Source organism: Kryptolebias marmoratus, linkage group LG16 (assembly GCF_001649575.2).
Source record: "Kryptolebias marmoratus isolate JLee-2015 linkage group LG16, ASM164957v2, whole genome shotgun sequence".
Lineage (NCBI taxonomy): Eukaryota > Metazoa > Chordata > Actinopteri > Cyprinodontiformes > Rivulidae > Kryptolebias > Kryptolebias marmoratus.
In genome coordinates, this window is record NC_051445.1 from 9,401,513 (window position 1) to 9,419,478 (window position 17,966).

Here is a 17,966-nt window from a genome sequence, read left to right on the forward strand (position 1 = left end):
AATAACGCTCCAGATGCCTTCATGCACCGGTGAATAAGCACGCACACAGACATACATTCAAACATCTCTACACAAACACACACCATCTACACAAACACATCTCAACAGGCACAAAACAACACAATGGGGTCAACAAAATCGAGCCCCTGCACAGACATCTACTAAAAACACGTCTGGATTACATCAAAAGTGCATGCTCACGCGTTAGCAAAACATTTCAGCCCCATTAACCGCACAGCCTGTAAAAGTGTGGACCCCCCACTCCACCCCAAATTCCTGGTTTCCCCCTCATTTGCTCACTGCCAAACACTGTGGTGAGGAAACACGCCTCAAATCCCGGAGCAGCTTAGAAAAATAATGTCATTCTCTTTCGATTAGGAGGACAGAAAAAAGAAAAACTTTGAAGCAAAGATCCGTCTGAGAACACATTTCGAGTTTAGCAGATGTGATGAGATATGCGGAGACATTTCACCTCAATTTTCTGGCTGTCAAATTATTTTCCAGTCTTTACCGGGATCATATCTGCCACAGAAGTGGGCGACACAACAACAAAGCCACGTCTCCATGAAAGCTCCCATAAAAGTTGAATCTATGGGAATCGGAGATGAGATGCCTTCTCATGCATAAAAACGAAATGGAAAAAGATGCAGCTGAATATCTTACCCATGTTCTGAGGTTCCATCGTAGGTGGAGTCGTTTAGATAGACCGGCATGCCCAGCAAGTTCATGACGTGACCCACTGGAGCCGTGTACGCCTTCAAGCCATCTGCGGGGAAAAAATAAAGAATACATGTTTTTCATGAGGTTCCTGAAAGAAAATATATCTTTTGTGAAATTCTACTTCAGACCAACACGTACTATGTTTGTTCCAAACATTTTTTTTGTGCACTGAAGAAACACTTGGGAAATTTTAAGCTACATTTTAAACATACGGGGATGCTTCTGCCTCGGCTGCCAGTGCACTCATCAAATTAAGTAAAAATCTTCTAAAATAACGTAAACTGTTGGATTGACATTATAAGACTGTAATTGCTGAAATAAGACCAAAAGGACTAATTTATAATGACCTTGTAAAGCACTGATAATAAGAAAAAGCCTGTAAGTCTTTTCTTTTGCAACAAATTAAAAAAATGTTTAAACAGACATCAAAATCTAAACCTTGCTTCAAATTGGCAAGAGCTAAACTGCTTTTTAACTGTAAAACCAAAAATAAAGATAAACTTTTCAAGACCTCTACAACTCAAGCTTGTGAACTCCAATACAGGAAGCCTGAAGAACAACAGATCCACTTTAAAAAAAATACAAAAGAAAAGATTGACTCCTTAGAAGCAAAATTTACACAGCACTGTATCTAGATGCAGTTATATGTGAGGGTGTATGGGTCAACCTGGTCCACACTGAATAATAAAACACAGATCTTTAATAAATTTTAAGTTTTACACACATTCAGCCTCTCACGCTGGCTTAAATCTGAATCTTTAGTTTGTTTCATACTTTCTGGCCTGAAGTTGAACTGAGCTGCTTCACCTCTGAGACCACAGTGAGATGTTTTTTTTTTCTTCCCCCCTTTCTTTTTAAAAGGAGATGCTCTCCCTGAAGACACAGAACAGGAACTGGGTTTTCCAGTCCCTGACAGTTGTGATTTACAGAGAGACCCGGGCTGTCTCAGGGAGGAGGATGGGGCAGAAGAACCAGTCATAAATACTCAGCGTTGTGCTTCAGGAAATATTGAGACCAACACTATTTATCAGGCTGTGGCTTCTTTCATCTGGGCAAACCCCTCAGAGGCTGTAAAAACATGCACTAGTAATCATTACCATCTGATAGAAAATTAAATCTAGAAAGAAAGTAAACTCAGTGTCCTTTACCATACGAGAGGTAATCAAACTTATCAAGATGTAGACGGCATGCCTCAGAATAAACAGACCAGATGATAAGGAAAGTAGAGAGTATATCTGTAGCCTCTTCATGTCTCCGTTAGCCCACCCCAACAAACTCACATACTTACCATTCCACACACAACCATAGAGCTCCACCCGAAGGCAAACACTCATCACCCGGTCAGCCAGGGGGTAGAAACGGACCATACGGGCCACAATGGGGGGGCCAAGGTCTTTCAGCACAACATCATAGGTGTTCTCATTACCCGACACCACCTAGAGAGGGGGAGAGGCCCAAATACTCAATTACACACTACATCACTTTGTTGGGTCCTTTTTTTTGTTGTTAAATCTCTCGTTACCTGTGGGGTTTATTAAATTTCGCCTGAAGGCTCTGAATCTTCCCCCCCCATTCCGTCCATCCGTCCAGTTTGAACTTTTTTTTTTGTTTAATTAAGGAAAAGGTGAAAAGTGAGGCTGATTTTAGAGTGCGAGTCTCAAAAGGTTTTCATTTAAAGATTACAATTATCAGCACGTACGCTTTTTGAAGCTGTGTGACTGCAGTGTGGATGAATGATTGGAACACAATTTTGTCTATATTGTGTGAAACACCTTGATTTGTATGTATCAGTAGGAAAAGTTCAAATGTTTAGATGTGGGGTTCTGTGGAAAGGTTAAGAACAATTACCATCTTACTTGTTGGTTTAAGTTTGGCCGGATTGATGAGCTAATGGCTAGTCCAAGAGGGGCCATGACCAAAGTGGAAAGCTGCCATTTTAAAACTCCAAACTCAAAAAATTAATAGCAGTTCATGTTAAAGCTACTTTACATATGTTAACAACAACATAAATTTTGAATTACACTGTTATTCCAGCAGAAATGATATGATACAACTGCTGGAAGTGTTCCAGGCTGCACAGGAAGTGCTACAGCTAGCTGCTGCCACTGCTGTTTGCACTTGCAAATAACCACAGAATACTATGTAATTAACTGTGTAATGCAAAACTGATGATGGAGGAAATGTTTGTCAAATCAATAACCTCTATTAAATGTTTGGGATTGGAGTTGTTTAAAGATGGCAGCTACCCATTTTGGTCAATCTGGTCTAAATTAAACCTTTTTTCTCCAAACTGCGATGGTTTAAAGATCAGGTAGGATGATTATTCACATTTCCTAGTTCAAAAGATTTGAACTCTCCCTTAAAGTTAAAATGCCCTTTACACTTATCCATGATCTACATTTGTTTCTGATTCACAAATTTACACACAAACTGCTTTCTTTAAACTTGTGCTCTTTATATTCTGTGCTTTTCCATTCTCACTTATACATCAATAAGTGTGTCAGTCGTCATAGGGGGACACTTAAGCCACTGCAGCGCAATAAATAAAACATCCTGGCAAATTCTGAATGTTCTTGGCAGCAGTTTAATGTGTAAAATGATGTCTGAAGGTGGGGAACAAAGTGTCGGACGTCTTCCCTAGACTTTAGTTGTTGGAGATCTAAATTCCCCACACCATCTTGTAACAAAACACAGAGCAGGACTTATCGCCAGAGAAAATACTGAACATGTGCCAAATGCAAAAAGAGGCGCCTTATCTGCACAAGATTTCCTCTGCATTGTTCAGCAGGCAGTGAAGGCTTGTGCCTGAGCAGAAATTGTTGGACAATGTTGAGCTGGCACTAATCCCAAATATTCCGAGAGACAAATACAGATTAATACAACATTTGTACTTAGCAGCCCAAGAATACTGATCAATCTTCTATTAATACTTCAGAATCTACTCCAAGCCTTTCTTTTTTTGACATTCACTTTTCTGCACAGAGTTGCAGTTCTGCTGTAAATAAGAGGAGGTAAAAAAAAGGTCCTGCTGACCTCTTGACCCCAGCGATCCTTCCAGGTGATCCATTTCTGTCCATCTCTGGAGTAACGGAGTCGATAACTGCGAGCAAACTCCTGACCGAGGCCGTCAGCGTGGCGGCCTTGGGTACCAACCAGAGCCAGGAAATGGAGTTTATGCAGATCAACCTACAGGAAACATCACCGTGTGTCACACACTCAAACAGATATTTGTACTTCCATACAGAAGAAAATTTAGATATTTAAAAACTACACAAACAGCTGTAAGGTTTGCATTTTGAATTTATTGTTCACTGTATGATTATGGAGGTGATTGGTGTCTAAAATGAGGCAGCTTTTAGCTTAGAACCAAAATGAGAAACAGATGAAAACAGTTGGTTTAGTTTTGCTCAGACCCACATCTTTTAATCCGTCTACCTCACCAACTTGACTGAACTGGCATTATGACAAGAAACAGCAGTTTCTCATTTGGGAACGGCTCGTGTTACATTGCATCATTCAAAGAAATGCTTCATCCCGCAGTGTTTGGTCATTTTAGTGGGAGTGAAAGGTTGTTTTGGCAGCGAAATGCGTCAGTTCTGGACTTGGTTAAACTGGTTGTTTAATCTCCCGCCCCCTTTAAAAAAACTACATACAACTTTGAAATTTTCAGCTGAATAACTCATAAGCTGTTTTGGGTAATTCTTCATGCATTTAATCTTTACAGCACAAGAACAACAAATAAACCGTCAATTGTAAATGTAGCTGAAATATTCTGCACTTTTTGCCAAATCCTACTCCTCAGTGAGCGCCGAGGGAGCATGAATAAGTAGCTGATCAGCACCATTACGAGGATTACTGTTGTCTTTTTATCTTGGAGCTACATATTGGCCTCTTGTGATTTCAGAGAAAAAAACTGCTTAAGGACAAAAACACCTGAATCCTTCCACTAGAAAGAAAAAGTTCCAGTTCTAAGAAGCAAAACAGTCAGAAAACTGTAAAATTAGACAGAAATAACAGGGTTTGATTTCTAAAAGCCCTCAAAGCACAAGACACACACACACACAAAACAAGTTGCATTATATTTTCTGTTAGACTATCCAGCAAAATCCAAATAAATCTGTTCCTTTCTTATTCTCAAAAAAGATTAAGGAAGGCTAAATATAACTATATTTTAAGAAGCTAAAATGGCCAAAGAGTTGGCCATTTTGAAAACATGTAAAAATACAAACCGTGTTTGTTCAAACTGCTAGTAATTTTTTTAAGCGTTAGTGGTTTTAGATATTGGAAATATGCTCCTGAAAGATCTCTGCTTTGAACAGTTAATAGCTTTTCAAAATAATTATTTGACGTCGCTTTGAACACCGTTTACTGCAAGTAAGATATTGACTACTCAGTGATCAACAAAAGAAAAAATTAGATGACTAAATCTTTAATCAGACTAAATCTTAACAGAAACTGAGTTTATTTTACTACAACTGTCTTTTTAGTTGGTAAATAATCTTTAATCAATAATGACTCAAAGCTGCTCCAAAATCTCTCCAAAGCAGAGCCTTCATTGGTCTGAGAGGGTTAGAAATTTATTCTGTGAAACTTTAATGACCATCAAGCTGTACTTGAAGACAATAACTATCAGTAGTTGTTATTCTTTGCACATAGAGCCCAGCAGCTGCAGTGACTGCAGATCAGAGTAAACTGAGGAACTGACCTGAAGGTATTCTGACCCACTGGGGAAGACGGGTCCTACTGGACACCACGCTCCATCTCCCTCTCCAGTGCTCAGCCTGAGACACAGACATGTTGACGTGAATTTTTAAAAAAAAACAACTACATTTTGAAAAAAAGAACACACAAACAGATCAAAACAGATACTAGATCAAAACGTTTAGAGCGTGCAGAAGTACAAGTGAGAATTAATATGATTTCTTTTCTAACCGCCCTTTTGGATAATGTTGGATTCTTAAATGTAGAGCAGTGCATCTGACAGAGAAAGAAGCAGAAAGACAGAAACTTGGAGAGAGAAAGATTGTTATACTTTCTACTAGTTGGCAAACGAACAGCTGATGAAGAGAACAGAGCAAAAATTACTAACTTCATCACGTTCTTCCAACCTCACAACAAGTTCTGGTGTAAACTGTCAGGACTCATCTTTACTGAGAGCTCCTACCGTGACCACACACACCAAACATTTTGATTCAGTGTGACCTTCCTCAATCCAGCCAGAGAACAAGAGTTTACACGAGCACCACATATTGGCCACAGGAAGACCACAACCTTGGCTGTGTGTCCGTGAGTTTGGATCGAGTCGAGAAAAGGAGCTTTGGAACAAACTCCAGGCCACAACCGCGCTCTGACCGCTGTGGGGGCCTTCCTCAAAATGAAAGCTGCTGCTCTGACCACCAAAACAAATCACTACATCAACCCTGCTACAACGACAGTGGCGTTTGGATTTTAATCAGCCCCACTTTGTCCTCAGTGGGTGAGCTCATGCAGCTGGCAGCCACAAGATTAGATCAACACATTAGGGGTCCGTCGAGCGTCATGATGGAGGGAGGAGAAATATAGCCAAGCTGAGTTTGGACTAATATGCACCAGCTTGCAGGATTCACATTACAATGTATTGTTCTGTCATGTAACCGTTTTATCCCCTCTTTTTTGCTTTCACCATATCTACTGTAATTACCAGCCAACTCTTCATCATTTCTCCTCTGTTCTTCACTTCATCTTTTTCAATATGATGATAGTTTTCTGGCTAAAGTAATAACTGTAAAAACAAAAAATGCAACTTCTGCGTCTCTTCCCCTCACACAACTCCCTCAGTCAAACAACGTTTTCAAACCCTTTTCGCCTCAGCTTTCTGCACACCACTGCAGCAATGCACCTTTCACTTATTAATTTTTTTTCTAATTTTTTTTTAGTTTACGTCCGCTGTTCTGCTCGTTCCCCCCCCCCCCTCCTTCCTCCTCTCTCGGGGTCTCCCTAATGCGTCTTAAAAAGAGCCTGAGCTAACAATCACTTCCACATGGTGAGACACTCTGCCAGGAGACCCAGCCCAACAAACCAGCGGAGACAAATGAACTCCAACACAAGCACATGATCCTGCAAAAGCTCTTCCACATGGCTGAAGCATGTTAAAAAGTCTAACTTGGCCCTCATGGATCAAAGTTCGTTGCCAAACAGACGAGGTGGTAATACAATTACCAGATGGGTTTTATAAAGACACGCACACAATCATCTTCATCCATAATCTAATAGACGTCTGAAAATTTATTTTAGCGTGGTGCCAACAGACTGACAATAAGCTATGCAGACAAACACATTAGTCGGCAGAAGTGCTGTTACTTGATTTACATATTGCTCAGGTAGAAGAGCAGCACTATGCTGCATGCATAAATATGAGGCAAATTGTGTTCATCATTAAACTGATTAACAAATACAGCACTATCAGTACATGCAAAACATTATAAACTTTTAAGTTTGATGTTTGCGTGAAGTGTTGGCTTTTTCGGAGAGCACAAGGCTGCCGAATTACATTAAATAAATCTGTTTAGTTATCTAATTAATAATTTTTAGATAAAGTGTGACTAAAGCTGTGTAAAATTACAACACAATAACAGTAATGACACTATATTCAAAAACAACAGCACACATTGACACACCTTGTAAATAATGCTGTGATCTTCTCATCTACTGAGTCAATTAGTTTCTTGATCTGTTCATAATCTGCGTTGTTAGAAAAAAAGCAGCAGCTTTCCAGCCCCACAAATACTCCTCAGAGAGTTACATTGTGTGCTCTCTGTTTAAAGCTCATCCCTGAACCGAGGCCACAGTTTCTAGATGGGGATGCAAGTCAGGTGAGGGAGAAAACCAGGTCACTGTAGGGTCATCTTTGAAGCCTCTGCTGTCTAGCCGAGCATGTGATGGAGTGTGGGAGGAAGCACGGGATGGAGAAATGACCTGCATGAAGATTTCAACCCTAACAACTACTATGAACTTCTTTTGGTACAAGTATGTCAAAAAAGTCATTCCAAGTTACTGGCAGCAGTTTACAGAGTTGATATTTAGTCCATCTTCACCCTGAAAAGCTCCAACTGGTTTATTTTTACCAATGGAAGCTCATTTGAATGTTAGATTGGCTGACATGAATTTAAAAAAGCCAGGAGGATCAAGATCCACTCTTCCTATCATGACCAACACCAGCCGCAAACGTCATTTCGTTAATCTCTATTTTTAAATTAATTATTAGTTAAAGACAATCCTGTTTCCTGTTTGGGTTTCTTGGTTTAGTTTTAGGGTTTAAAGGGTTTTGGGAAGCTGCTTGAATCCTTCAATTATCCGTATTCTGGTACAATAATCTGACCTGGGAAGTTTTGCATCTCAAGCAAGAATCATAAACCAAGTCATGCCCGACTCAAGAGGGCTAGTTCATCTACTCCATGAAGTTTCGATCATTTGGTCTGTCTAAAAGAAGCCTGCAGTCAAATTTCAGATCACACCTAAAGCAGGACGTAATGTTTCTTAACCCTGAGCATAGAAGTACTTCATCTGATTTTTACTTCCTGTATTATCTGTATTTGATATCATATATCCTGATGAAAAGTTCTGTTATGTGGTGGTCCTCAAGACATACACATATATTTGTAAACAAGATTAATATTAACAACAAAATGTTTGCCTTGAGGTAAAATCTCAGTTCCATTTCAAAAGTTCCTTTTCATGTTTTCATATTTTAATGAGAGTTTCCATTTTTAACTGTTGTTATTTTATGCCCATTTCATACATTTCTGCTTTGACATTTGTTGCACTTTATGATTTCATTATGTGTTTTTATTGTATCATTCTGTTTTTACGTTCACTTTGAACTCACTGAAGCTGAGAAAACTCATTTTGTTTCAGTGTATTTTATACACTGTCTGCCTGGAATCAAAGTAAAGTTTTATTAAACTTAAAATTACTTTGAACCAATTTACTTCATATAAGAAGCAGAACTTACTGATATTACATGCATTACAGTTTAGATGGTTTAAAGTTTAAAAAAAAACTGTTTGCTAATATCAGAATACGAATTTGTCCATCAATTGTGCATACAGTATAAAGAACTTCAGCTGTTTTTCTGACTAACCTTACACTCTACTGTAAGGACAGGAAGTGAAACAGCAGTCTTTTGTTAAAAGCATATTTGCACACGTCAGTGTTTCATTTTGACTCTTCTTATTCAGACTAAAATGTTATTTTATGTTCACATTCCTGAATGTGATTCACTGAACAAATCGCATGTAGGCAACACTCCAGATTCAAAGGACTGGCATCAGAGTGTTTAATCCACCCTATCAAGTCTCAGTGAGTGCCGCTATTCAAAGTGGTGATTATGTGTTAGGCTTTGAAAGAAAAAGCAAACCAGATGTAAAAGTGCCTCACCTATGGTTCTGAATCCTTGAATTTATTATCACCAATGATTTACGTTTTACATCAAGACCAATAACTTTACTCTCAAATCATTTTTTGCTTCGCATATCACAAATTTAAAAAGCCCTGTTCAAAACGAAGATGGGATAGTCCCCCCCCCCCGGCATGGTTAGAAAATCTAACATGACACTCAAAACTTGAGCTGTGAGCTGTAATCCATTACAGAGAAACATCAACTCTACATTATTCTGTCAGAGGTTTACGGACATTACATGCCAATTTCTGCCTTTTTTTCCCCACAATAACAAACCAGTAACTATAAGGAGCGATGGAAAAACAGCTTCAGAGTTTATCAAATGTATGACATTAAAGGCTAAAAATGAAAAACATACTGCAATCATTTTTTAAATGTCACATTAGTTACAATAAAATAGTTGCTCCTGCTGTTCTTACAAAAAGTAATAAAGATCAATCAACAGTTTTCCGTGAATCTGACAGCAACTGAACGTTTGGTGTCATGTCTGATTTCCCACTGGTGCCATTTTGAAATATTGAACGTCTGATGTTACATTAAACAGCCAGGCCTGTGATATTAAACATAATCAGCTGTTCCGAGGAATTTGACAAGTTGATTCATTTATAAAGAAGAGCCAGAAGAAGAATTGGAGGTAAATGGATTACAGCTTAAAAGCGTTTTCATTTAATGTCAAGAAACGCCTTGTTGCTGCCTCACACTGACAATGGTAACGCTGTTTATATAAAGACTCCTGTTAGCTCTCTACAAATGTTGGGCAGTTTATCACAAAGCTATAGGATTCAGGATGTAAAATCCTCATTCAACATGGCTCTCCGTTCTCTCAGGCTGACTGGCCAACATTGTCCACGCAGAGATTTTTACATTGGTATAATTTCATTTCCAAAGCCATCCTTGGTTTTCTGCCAACATATTCATCTTCCTGTATGTCACATAAACAAAGCAGCGTCAGCCTACGCTCCCGGTCCATTATTATTTTTACTGTTCCCTTGGTACCAACAGAGCTGGGGGAAAAAAGGCATTTTCCTCCTCTGCCCCTTCTTGGAAACTAAAACTGTCCAGTTTAATTCAACTAAAGGGTTTCAAACCTATTTTAAGAACAATGGAAAAAGCATCATTGGAGTATCGTTCCTTCTTCTAATCCCCCCATTTGTTAAAACTATTTTCTAATTTATTTTTTAATCTAATGTTTTAATTTAATATTCAGTGTGCTGACTATTGAATTTGTAGCTGCATTTATATCCTGCATGTTTACTTAGTCAAAGTGGAATAACTTAAATCAAATCTGGACTGCAGTGGAAGATCTGCTGTTTGACCAAAAATCCATGTTATACTCCACGCACCGACTTTTAACACAGCAGGTTTGTTAGCTAGAAATAACCAACTGCAGAAAGACTGAGACCTTGTCTTCACGGAAACACAGATTTTCCAAAACAATCTTTTTATTTGTAGTTTCTAAAACTGTCCACGTAAACACAACACAGTTTCTAGGAATGTCTTTATTCACATGGAAACACTAAAAACAACCTAAAATGTATGCGGCGCTGTAACACAGCACAAAAGTGCAACAAAAACAGGAAACATGGAGTGAAGTGTATACAAAGCTTTCACACTGAGTGGCAAATGTGAGAATCAGAAAATAAATAAATAAATACAGTCGGGTCGTAGGTTAGGTTAGAGATGTGGTTATGACAGCATTATTTTTTAAAAATTGGCATTTTGGCTATCTACACCAATCTTTGCCTTCTGAAACCCATTTTCAAAATAAATATGGTTTTGGGTCTCCTAGTATACAAGGCTGAAATAATAAAAAAAAATCTTTGCCTATTCACAATAATTGTTCCTGTGTGGACGATCCCGAGGAGTTTTTAGTGGTGGTGCAGCTTCTCATCTGACATTTAGCAGTGATGATGTCCTGGGGGCAAACAAAAGATCCTAATTTCCTTAAACTGAGAGCTGCATTACAAATAAACCTTTAGAAATAAAACACTGAATGTTCAACAAGTTTAAACTTGTAGAAAACATTTTTAGTGGCTTTTGTCCTCCTCCTTTATGTTTTACACACATTTCTGGAAGTGTTCACTTGATACTTGATGATCTAATATTGCAGGTGCTTTTTGACAATCAAGTCTGAGGAAAATTACTGAGGAAACAAAACAGTAAATGAATGACTTCCTGCTGTCTCTTTAACAGATTGATGAAGCCATTAGTGTTTGGATCTCTTCTGTAAAAAAAAAAAGTATAAGGTGTGTCTGTGTTTTGTTGAAAACTGCTTTTCAGTCTGGTATTAACTTACCATTGAAGAGGAAAAAGAATTACAGTTTTTAGGCAAAGTGCTGTGTACACAAAAATATACTTAATGACAGTAATTTTATCTGTTACTTTCACCCTGCACACACACACACACACAGACGCTTTTCCGACCTTCCATGTTTGGCCTCGGTGGAGTCGGACCAGGCGCTGGAGGCAGTGATGTCAGAGTCTGGAATGGTGCCATCCTCCATCCCCAGGGCATACCGACACTGAGCTGCGAGGGAAGGAGAAGCAGAAAAGATAGAAACAGGATAAAGTTATGAGTGAAAATTCTCATGAGTGTGAAGCAAATGTCCAGAAGAAACTTAATATTTCCACTGGCGTGCCAGAGGCCACCATTGGTCATGGAGCATAATGTTGTTAAGTCATGACTGGGAAAACTTCTGGGCTTTATGCCTCCCAACCCACACAGACATTAAGTGAAAAGAGACAAAAATGAGATCTCCTTTTGCTGTCAGTTCTAACAGTCCTACACTTTAGCCAAATATATTTACACTCCGATTTTCTGACATTTAATCTCAATAAAAGCTTCCGTGGTAAAAGCTACCAGCATTAAATTAAATACTAATGTTTTGGTTTGACAGTAAAAATCATCTTTGTCATGTTACTACCATTAAAAGAATAAATTGGTGGAAACTGTAACTGTCATTAGAAGGAGCCTGATTGACCACGAATAAAAACAATTTATTTTATTTTTTAAATAATCACTGTGCCTGAGCAGAAAGTCATTCAGAGGACAGGTTATGGACAGGGCTGATGTACATTTACTTTGTATTCAAAAGTTATCATTTTCATGCTTCAAATAAAAAAAAACCATCAACTGGAATGCTCCTCAGTCATATTTCCAACTTGGAAGGTCATTTCCGATCCATCTTGGCATCAAAATCCATAATGGCTGGCTCATGCATGAAAATGGTGAAAAGCTGCAGTAATTAATTATTTTCACACAGTACTGTACTAAGACACATGATGATCCAGTGTTTAAATGCTGAGATCACAGAGAAATACGTTGTTATCTGCTTGTATTACTCATTTAACAATTAACAAATCCTACTAACTTTCCACGTTGCAACTGGAACTTGGTTATGCATAAATGGATGTCAAATAAGAAATCAGGAAAAAATTATGGAAACAAGTTCCCTAAACTTATAAAATACGTTTAAAGAGGCAACACATCAGTAAAGGTAAAGGTAAAGCCAATACTAATTGTGATACTGTCTCTTAAAAATAAAATAAACACATCTTTAAGTTCAGTATTTACTAAGAAATCTCTCAAATTTTAGTTAAGGAAATCATTTCGGTGCAAAGTTTTTGACAAAAGTTTTAATAACACCAACTTATGTGAGTAAACTCAGAAACTGAATGTCCCCTTAGGAGACTCTGGTGTATATCTTGTCTAAGAAGACACTTTTCCTATCTCGTATTCTTTTTGTCTTTCCTGCTATCTCTCGGTTCCACACAAAGCCTTGCCCTGGGCTCCAGCAATCCTGCACAGCTCCAGTTACCACCGCTTTGAGATTTGCAGGAAGAGAGGAAAAAAAAGGAGGGCAAAGGAAGGAACGGAGACAGGTCTCACATATCTGCACTGACTCCGCTCCAGTGGCAGCATTATCAAACAATCCTGATGGCATGGTCCCAGGCAGGGATTACCCAAACAGCCATCTATCTGCTCTGAAGTTATCATGAGGAGGAGGGTGTTTGGTCAGTGATGGAGTGGAGAAGGGGGGTACGTAACAGTGATATGGAGGGTTGACTGAGGGTGACAGAAAGAGGCGGGGGTGGGGTAGGCGTCTGACTTTCTGTCACTGAGTCAGTGGACAGGAATGTTGGGCTGGATGACAAACCCTAAAAACCCCAGTGAGTGAGGCGCGCTCACACCGCTCATCCACACCCTGAGGACAGGTGCCCATTACATTACATCATCATGGTTACACCACGCTGCTGGTTAACAACCCGCCGTCTGCAGACCTCTCACCATCTCTGTAACCGAGGCTTTCACCTGGCTATTCAACAACGTTTTTAACTTGTGCTCCATTCAGATGTACACTATATTGCCAAAAGTATTCGCTCGACTCATGAATATGAACTTGGATGACATCAGGTTTAATATAATATGATCCATAGGGTTTAATATGATGTTGGCCCACCCTTTGCAGCTATAACAGCTTCAACTCTTCTGGGAAGGCTTTCCACAAGGGTTAGGAATGTGTTTATGGGAATTTTGACCATTCTTCCAGAAGCAAATTTGTGAGGTCAGACACTGATGTTGGACAAGAAGGGCTGGCTTGCAGTCTCCACTCTAATTCATCCCAAAGGCGTTCGACTGGGTTGAGATCAGGACTCTGTGCCGGCCAGTCAAGTTCTTCCATATCCATGTCTTCATGGACCTTGCTTTGTACACTGGTGCACAGTCATGTTGGAACAGGAAGAGGACATCCTCAAACTGTTCCTACAAAGTTAGGAGAATGTAATTGTCTAAAATGTCTTGGTGTGCTGAAGCATTTTGCTGGAACTAAGCGGCCGAGCTCAACTCCTGAAAAACAACCCGGCCCCTTAATCCCCCTTCACCAAACTTTACACTTGGCACATTGCAGTCAGACAAGAACCGTTCTCCTGGCAGCAGCCAAACCCAGACTCATCCATCAGATTGCCAAAAAGAGAAGCGTGATTCGTCCCTCCACATATCATGTCTCCATGCTCTAGAGTCCAGTGACAGCGTGCTTTACACTACTGCATCTAACACTTTGCACTTGGTGATGGAAGACTTGGATGCAGCTGCTCGGCCATGGAAACCCAGTCCATGAATCTCTCTGCTCACTGTTCTTGAGCTAATCTGAAGGCCACATGAAGGTTGGAGGTCTGTAGCTGCTGATTCTGTAGAACGTTGGTGACCTCTGTGAACTATGCTCCTCAGCATCCTCTGAGCCCGCTCTGGGATTTTTTTTTTTTGTGGCCTACCACTTTGTGGTCGAGTTGCTATCATCCCCAATTGCTTCCAATTTTTCATAATCCCACTAATACTTGACTGTGGAATATTTAGTAATTAGGAAATTTCATGACTGGATTTATTGCACAGGTGGTGGCATCCTATCATGGCACCACGCTAGAATTCACTGAGCTCCTGAGAGCGACCCATTCTTTCACAAATGTTTGTAGCAGCAGTCTGCATGCCTAGGTGCTGGATTTTATACACTTGTGGCTGTGGAAATGATTGGAACACCTGAATTCAAGGATTTAGATGGGTGAGTGAATACTTTAGGCAATATAGAGAATTTACAAACTAAAATGTCCCCAATTTTTGTAACGATGTGTTTATACAAGACCCTTACAATGGATTCTGAATTCACTTAATGTAAATACAAGTGATCCATAGATCAATTTGTAATTTAAAACTGCAATATGTAACATCAAATGATTAAAAACTGCTTAAAACATTCAAATTTTACACAAATTAGCAACAAAATGTGGGTAAATCACAAGAGTTACTTTAGATTTATGTTTATGGCTTCTGTGAAACTGATACCTTGATGGACAATAAAATAGGCTTGAGAGTAAGTGTATTGTCCAGCCTACTTCCATTTCAGCTGATGGAGGAAGAAGTAGTGCTGTCCCCAGAGGGTTGTTGATTTGTTAAATAGTCTATATTTCCGGCCTCATATCAATTTGAAGGGCAGCTAATCAATGAACGAAACAGCAAATGCATCAATTCCCGGGTAACCAAAGACTGAGCTCACGTTCAACGCAACTCCACAGTAAAGTCTCCTGTAGCAGTTAATCTTCTGGAGTATTTAAAGAGAGTGTGTGAGCATGCAGTGTGGTTTCTACTCTTTTTCTGCTGACAAGTGCGTTATTTTTCCTCCTGTGAGATGGTATCCCCTGCAGAAAGTCTATCACTGTGCACATATGAACAGCAAATGAAAAATGAGTCTGAACATTTTCACAAATTCTCCAAAATGTTTTTAATTTTCCAGTTGTAAAAACATCTCTCGAATGCCATACAGCCCTGAGATGAACCAGAAATTCTGTCTTAGTTTGACAAAATCTCAGCATGAGTCATGTGACACTGAAGACTAAAGGAACGGTCCAAACAGTAAGTCAAGGCTGAATCATTTTTCCTTGTGTCTGGTAATGCACTTTTTTTTGCAGATGCTCACACAAATAAATGAAAATAATATGTTCCTGTTATAATGTCTACTAGCTCAGCAACCACAAAAATCTTAAAATGAATCTTGAATTTTGTCATTTAGCAAATTTTGCAGACATACCCAACTGATATGAACACAGTCCTCCACAGAAAACAACATGCCTACCCTCAGTGAAAAAGTATTTACCTCGTGCATACATGACACACACCATCATGGACGCTGATACACCAGGGATTCTCAAAGACTGGACTCAGGTCCACATCTGGACAGAATGACAAGTCAATCTGGACCCGGTCCACATGTTCCACTGTATTGCAGAATTAATTGGTACAATGCAATGAAGTATAATTCTACTACTGTTACAAGAGTGGCATGGCTCCTTTAAGAGTGCAAAAAGAGGGAGTGAGTGCACGGGGCAAGCAAGGGAGAGAGTGAGCCTGTGCCTGCATGCTCGGTGTAAGAAGCAGAGCATATGACTGAAAAAAACTTAGCTGTAAAAAGGGTGAATTTCTAGAGGCAAGTGTACAGATTCAGCTGCAGTAACGGCAATAAATGCTACAGCTCTTAGAGTCACAAAGAGGTCAGCCCCGAAGCAGGTTGCAGCTTCAGCTTCTGTCGGTGTAATTAACAGAAACTACGGCAGCAGAGAAGAAGGTGTTATGTCATATCGCTACTGAGTTATGTAAATGTGCAAAGAAATAATATTTAAACTTAGAAAACTGAGTTTTCAAAGATGTGTGGATGGAGAAATGCATTTATTTTGCATTTATTTTCCCTCACTATGTTTGGATCTACATATCAAGTGAGTTTGTATTTTCAGCAGAAAAAGTGATAAAAAGCCCACATTGTGTCCGCTTGACAAATGAACATTTAATTCAGTCACTCCCTCTAACAACATCGTGTGTGCCCAGCTTTAAGCGGCTTATTAAAGGTGACGGTGCCATTTTTCACACTGGGTTACTCTGTATTTTAACTGTCTCAGGGCATCTGTAACTTTTACCTCAATCATTTTGATTTCTTTTGCCTTTCAGTTCAGTTTATTTACTATGTTTATTCCTGGGTGAAAACAAAGGCATTTTATTTCACTGAGGCAAGAAAAACAATTAAGTTTTTTTTCTTTTTATAGTACAGTGCACATTAGGCTTTACTGTCAAATATTAGAGCAGCTTAGGTTCACAAGCAAATAACGCCATAACTTTAGGTTGAAAGATGTAGGCAAATTTTATAAAAAGGATTTACTTATCACCAGCTGTTCTTTTCTAGAAACCTTTGAATATAAAGTTTGAGAACCTCTGATCTACATATTGCATTGTCAACACCTTCAGCTTTGGAGGCTTTTCTTTTTTAACCTTTACCTGCAAAGCACCTAAAGAGTCAATCAGTAACAGCTCTACAGCTAAAAAAAAAAAATACAAGAACTCAATATTCCAATACCTTTATATATTTTGACCTTTTTGTTATCAGCAGATAAAACATAGCTTTAAAGGTCACTTGCACTTCAGGAGAAAATACATAACTACAAAATAAGAAATTATTTTGGTGCTTTGAAATTATCTTCCTAACAATAATGAAATCCTAACTCTACCAACGATCACGCCAACAATGTCATGCTCAAAATGCTGATGTGAAGTAGATCTGCTAAACAATTTGTTTACATATTGGGATTTTGTCTTAAGCTTTAATAAAAGTTCCTGCTAAGGCTGTGTCAGTGAAATGTTGAGCTGAAAATGCCACAAGATGAAAACACCGTTTATTCTGAGCGGCACAAGTTAGAGCGGTGGTTCACAAAGTTGGGGTCAGGACCCCACTGTGGGTCACGAAACACCAAGTGGGAGGTCTTCAGATGGTCTCCAGGAATCAAATTAAATTTAGAAAATGGTCACAAACAGAACATTCGTTGCCACCATCAGACCATTACATCAGATTAAAAACAGAAGCCATCAATTGATAAAAAATTGGTAAAGGGTGTTTTGTTTAACTGTCTTAATTACTGTTTGTTTCTTTCCAGTGATAAAATGGATCACAAGCCTGCTGCCATTAATATTTTGTGGGTCAGAAGCTGAAAGGTTTGGGAACCACTGACTTGGACCCTAAATACAAAAAAAAAAAAATACTGACAGTTTTAAAGAGTGACGTAGATAATTAGGCCCGAGCAGCGACAGCGCTGCGAAGGCCTATTGTATTTCGTGGAATTCTTATTCTTATTCTTATTCTTATTATTCTTTTCCCTCCGAGATCGCAAATTTGAGGGCTTTAACATACTCAAAAACTCACCAAACTTCACGGAAAGTTGTCCCCCGTGTGAAATCGCGTGATTCTAATGTAATCGAAAGTGGGCGTGGCCAAACTGC

General features: G+C 39.1%; 1 protein-coding gene across 5 annotated transcripts in view; it reads right to left on the bottom strand.

The window, feature by feature from the left end:
• The window catches only part of ddr1 (discoidin domain receptor tyrosine kinase 1), a 61,305-nt gene that overhangs the window by 22,162 nt on the left and 21,177 nt on the right, over window positions 1–17,966 (bottom strand). For all 5 annotated transcript variants that reach the window (XM_017415351.3, XM_025005761.2, XM_025005762.2 and 2 more), the window contains exons 3-7: window positions 11,582–11,684; window positions 5,426–5,501; window positions 3,754–3,906; window positions 2,009–2,156; window positions 664–766 (exon numbers count right to left, since the gene is read on the bottom strand). In XM_017415351.3, the coding sequence (XP_017270840.1) occupies window positions 664–766; window positions 2,009–2,156; window positions 3,754–3,906; window positions 5,426–5,501; window positions 11,582–11,684 (583 nt within the window). The remainder of the gene's footprint in view (window positions 1–663; window positions 767–2,008; window positions 2,157–3,753; window positions 3,907–5,425; window positions 5,502–11,581; window positions 11,685–17,966) is intronic.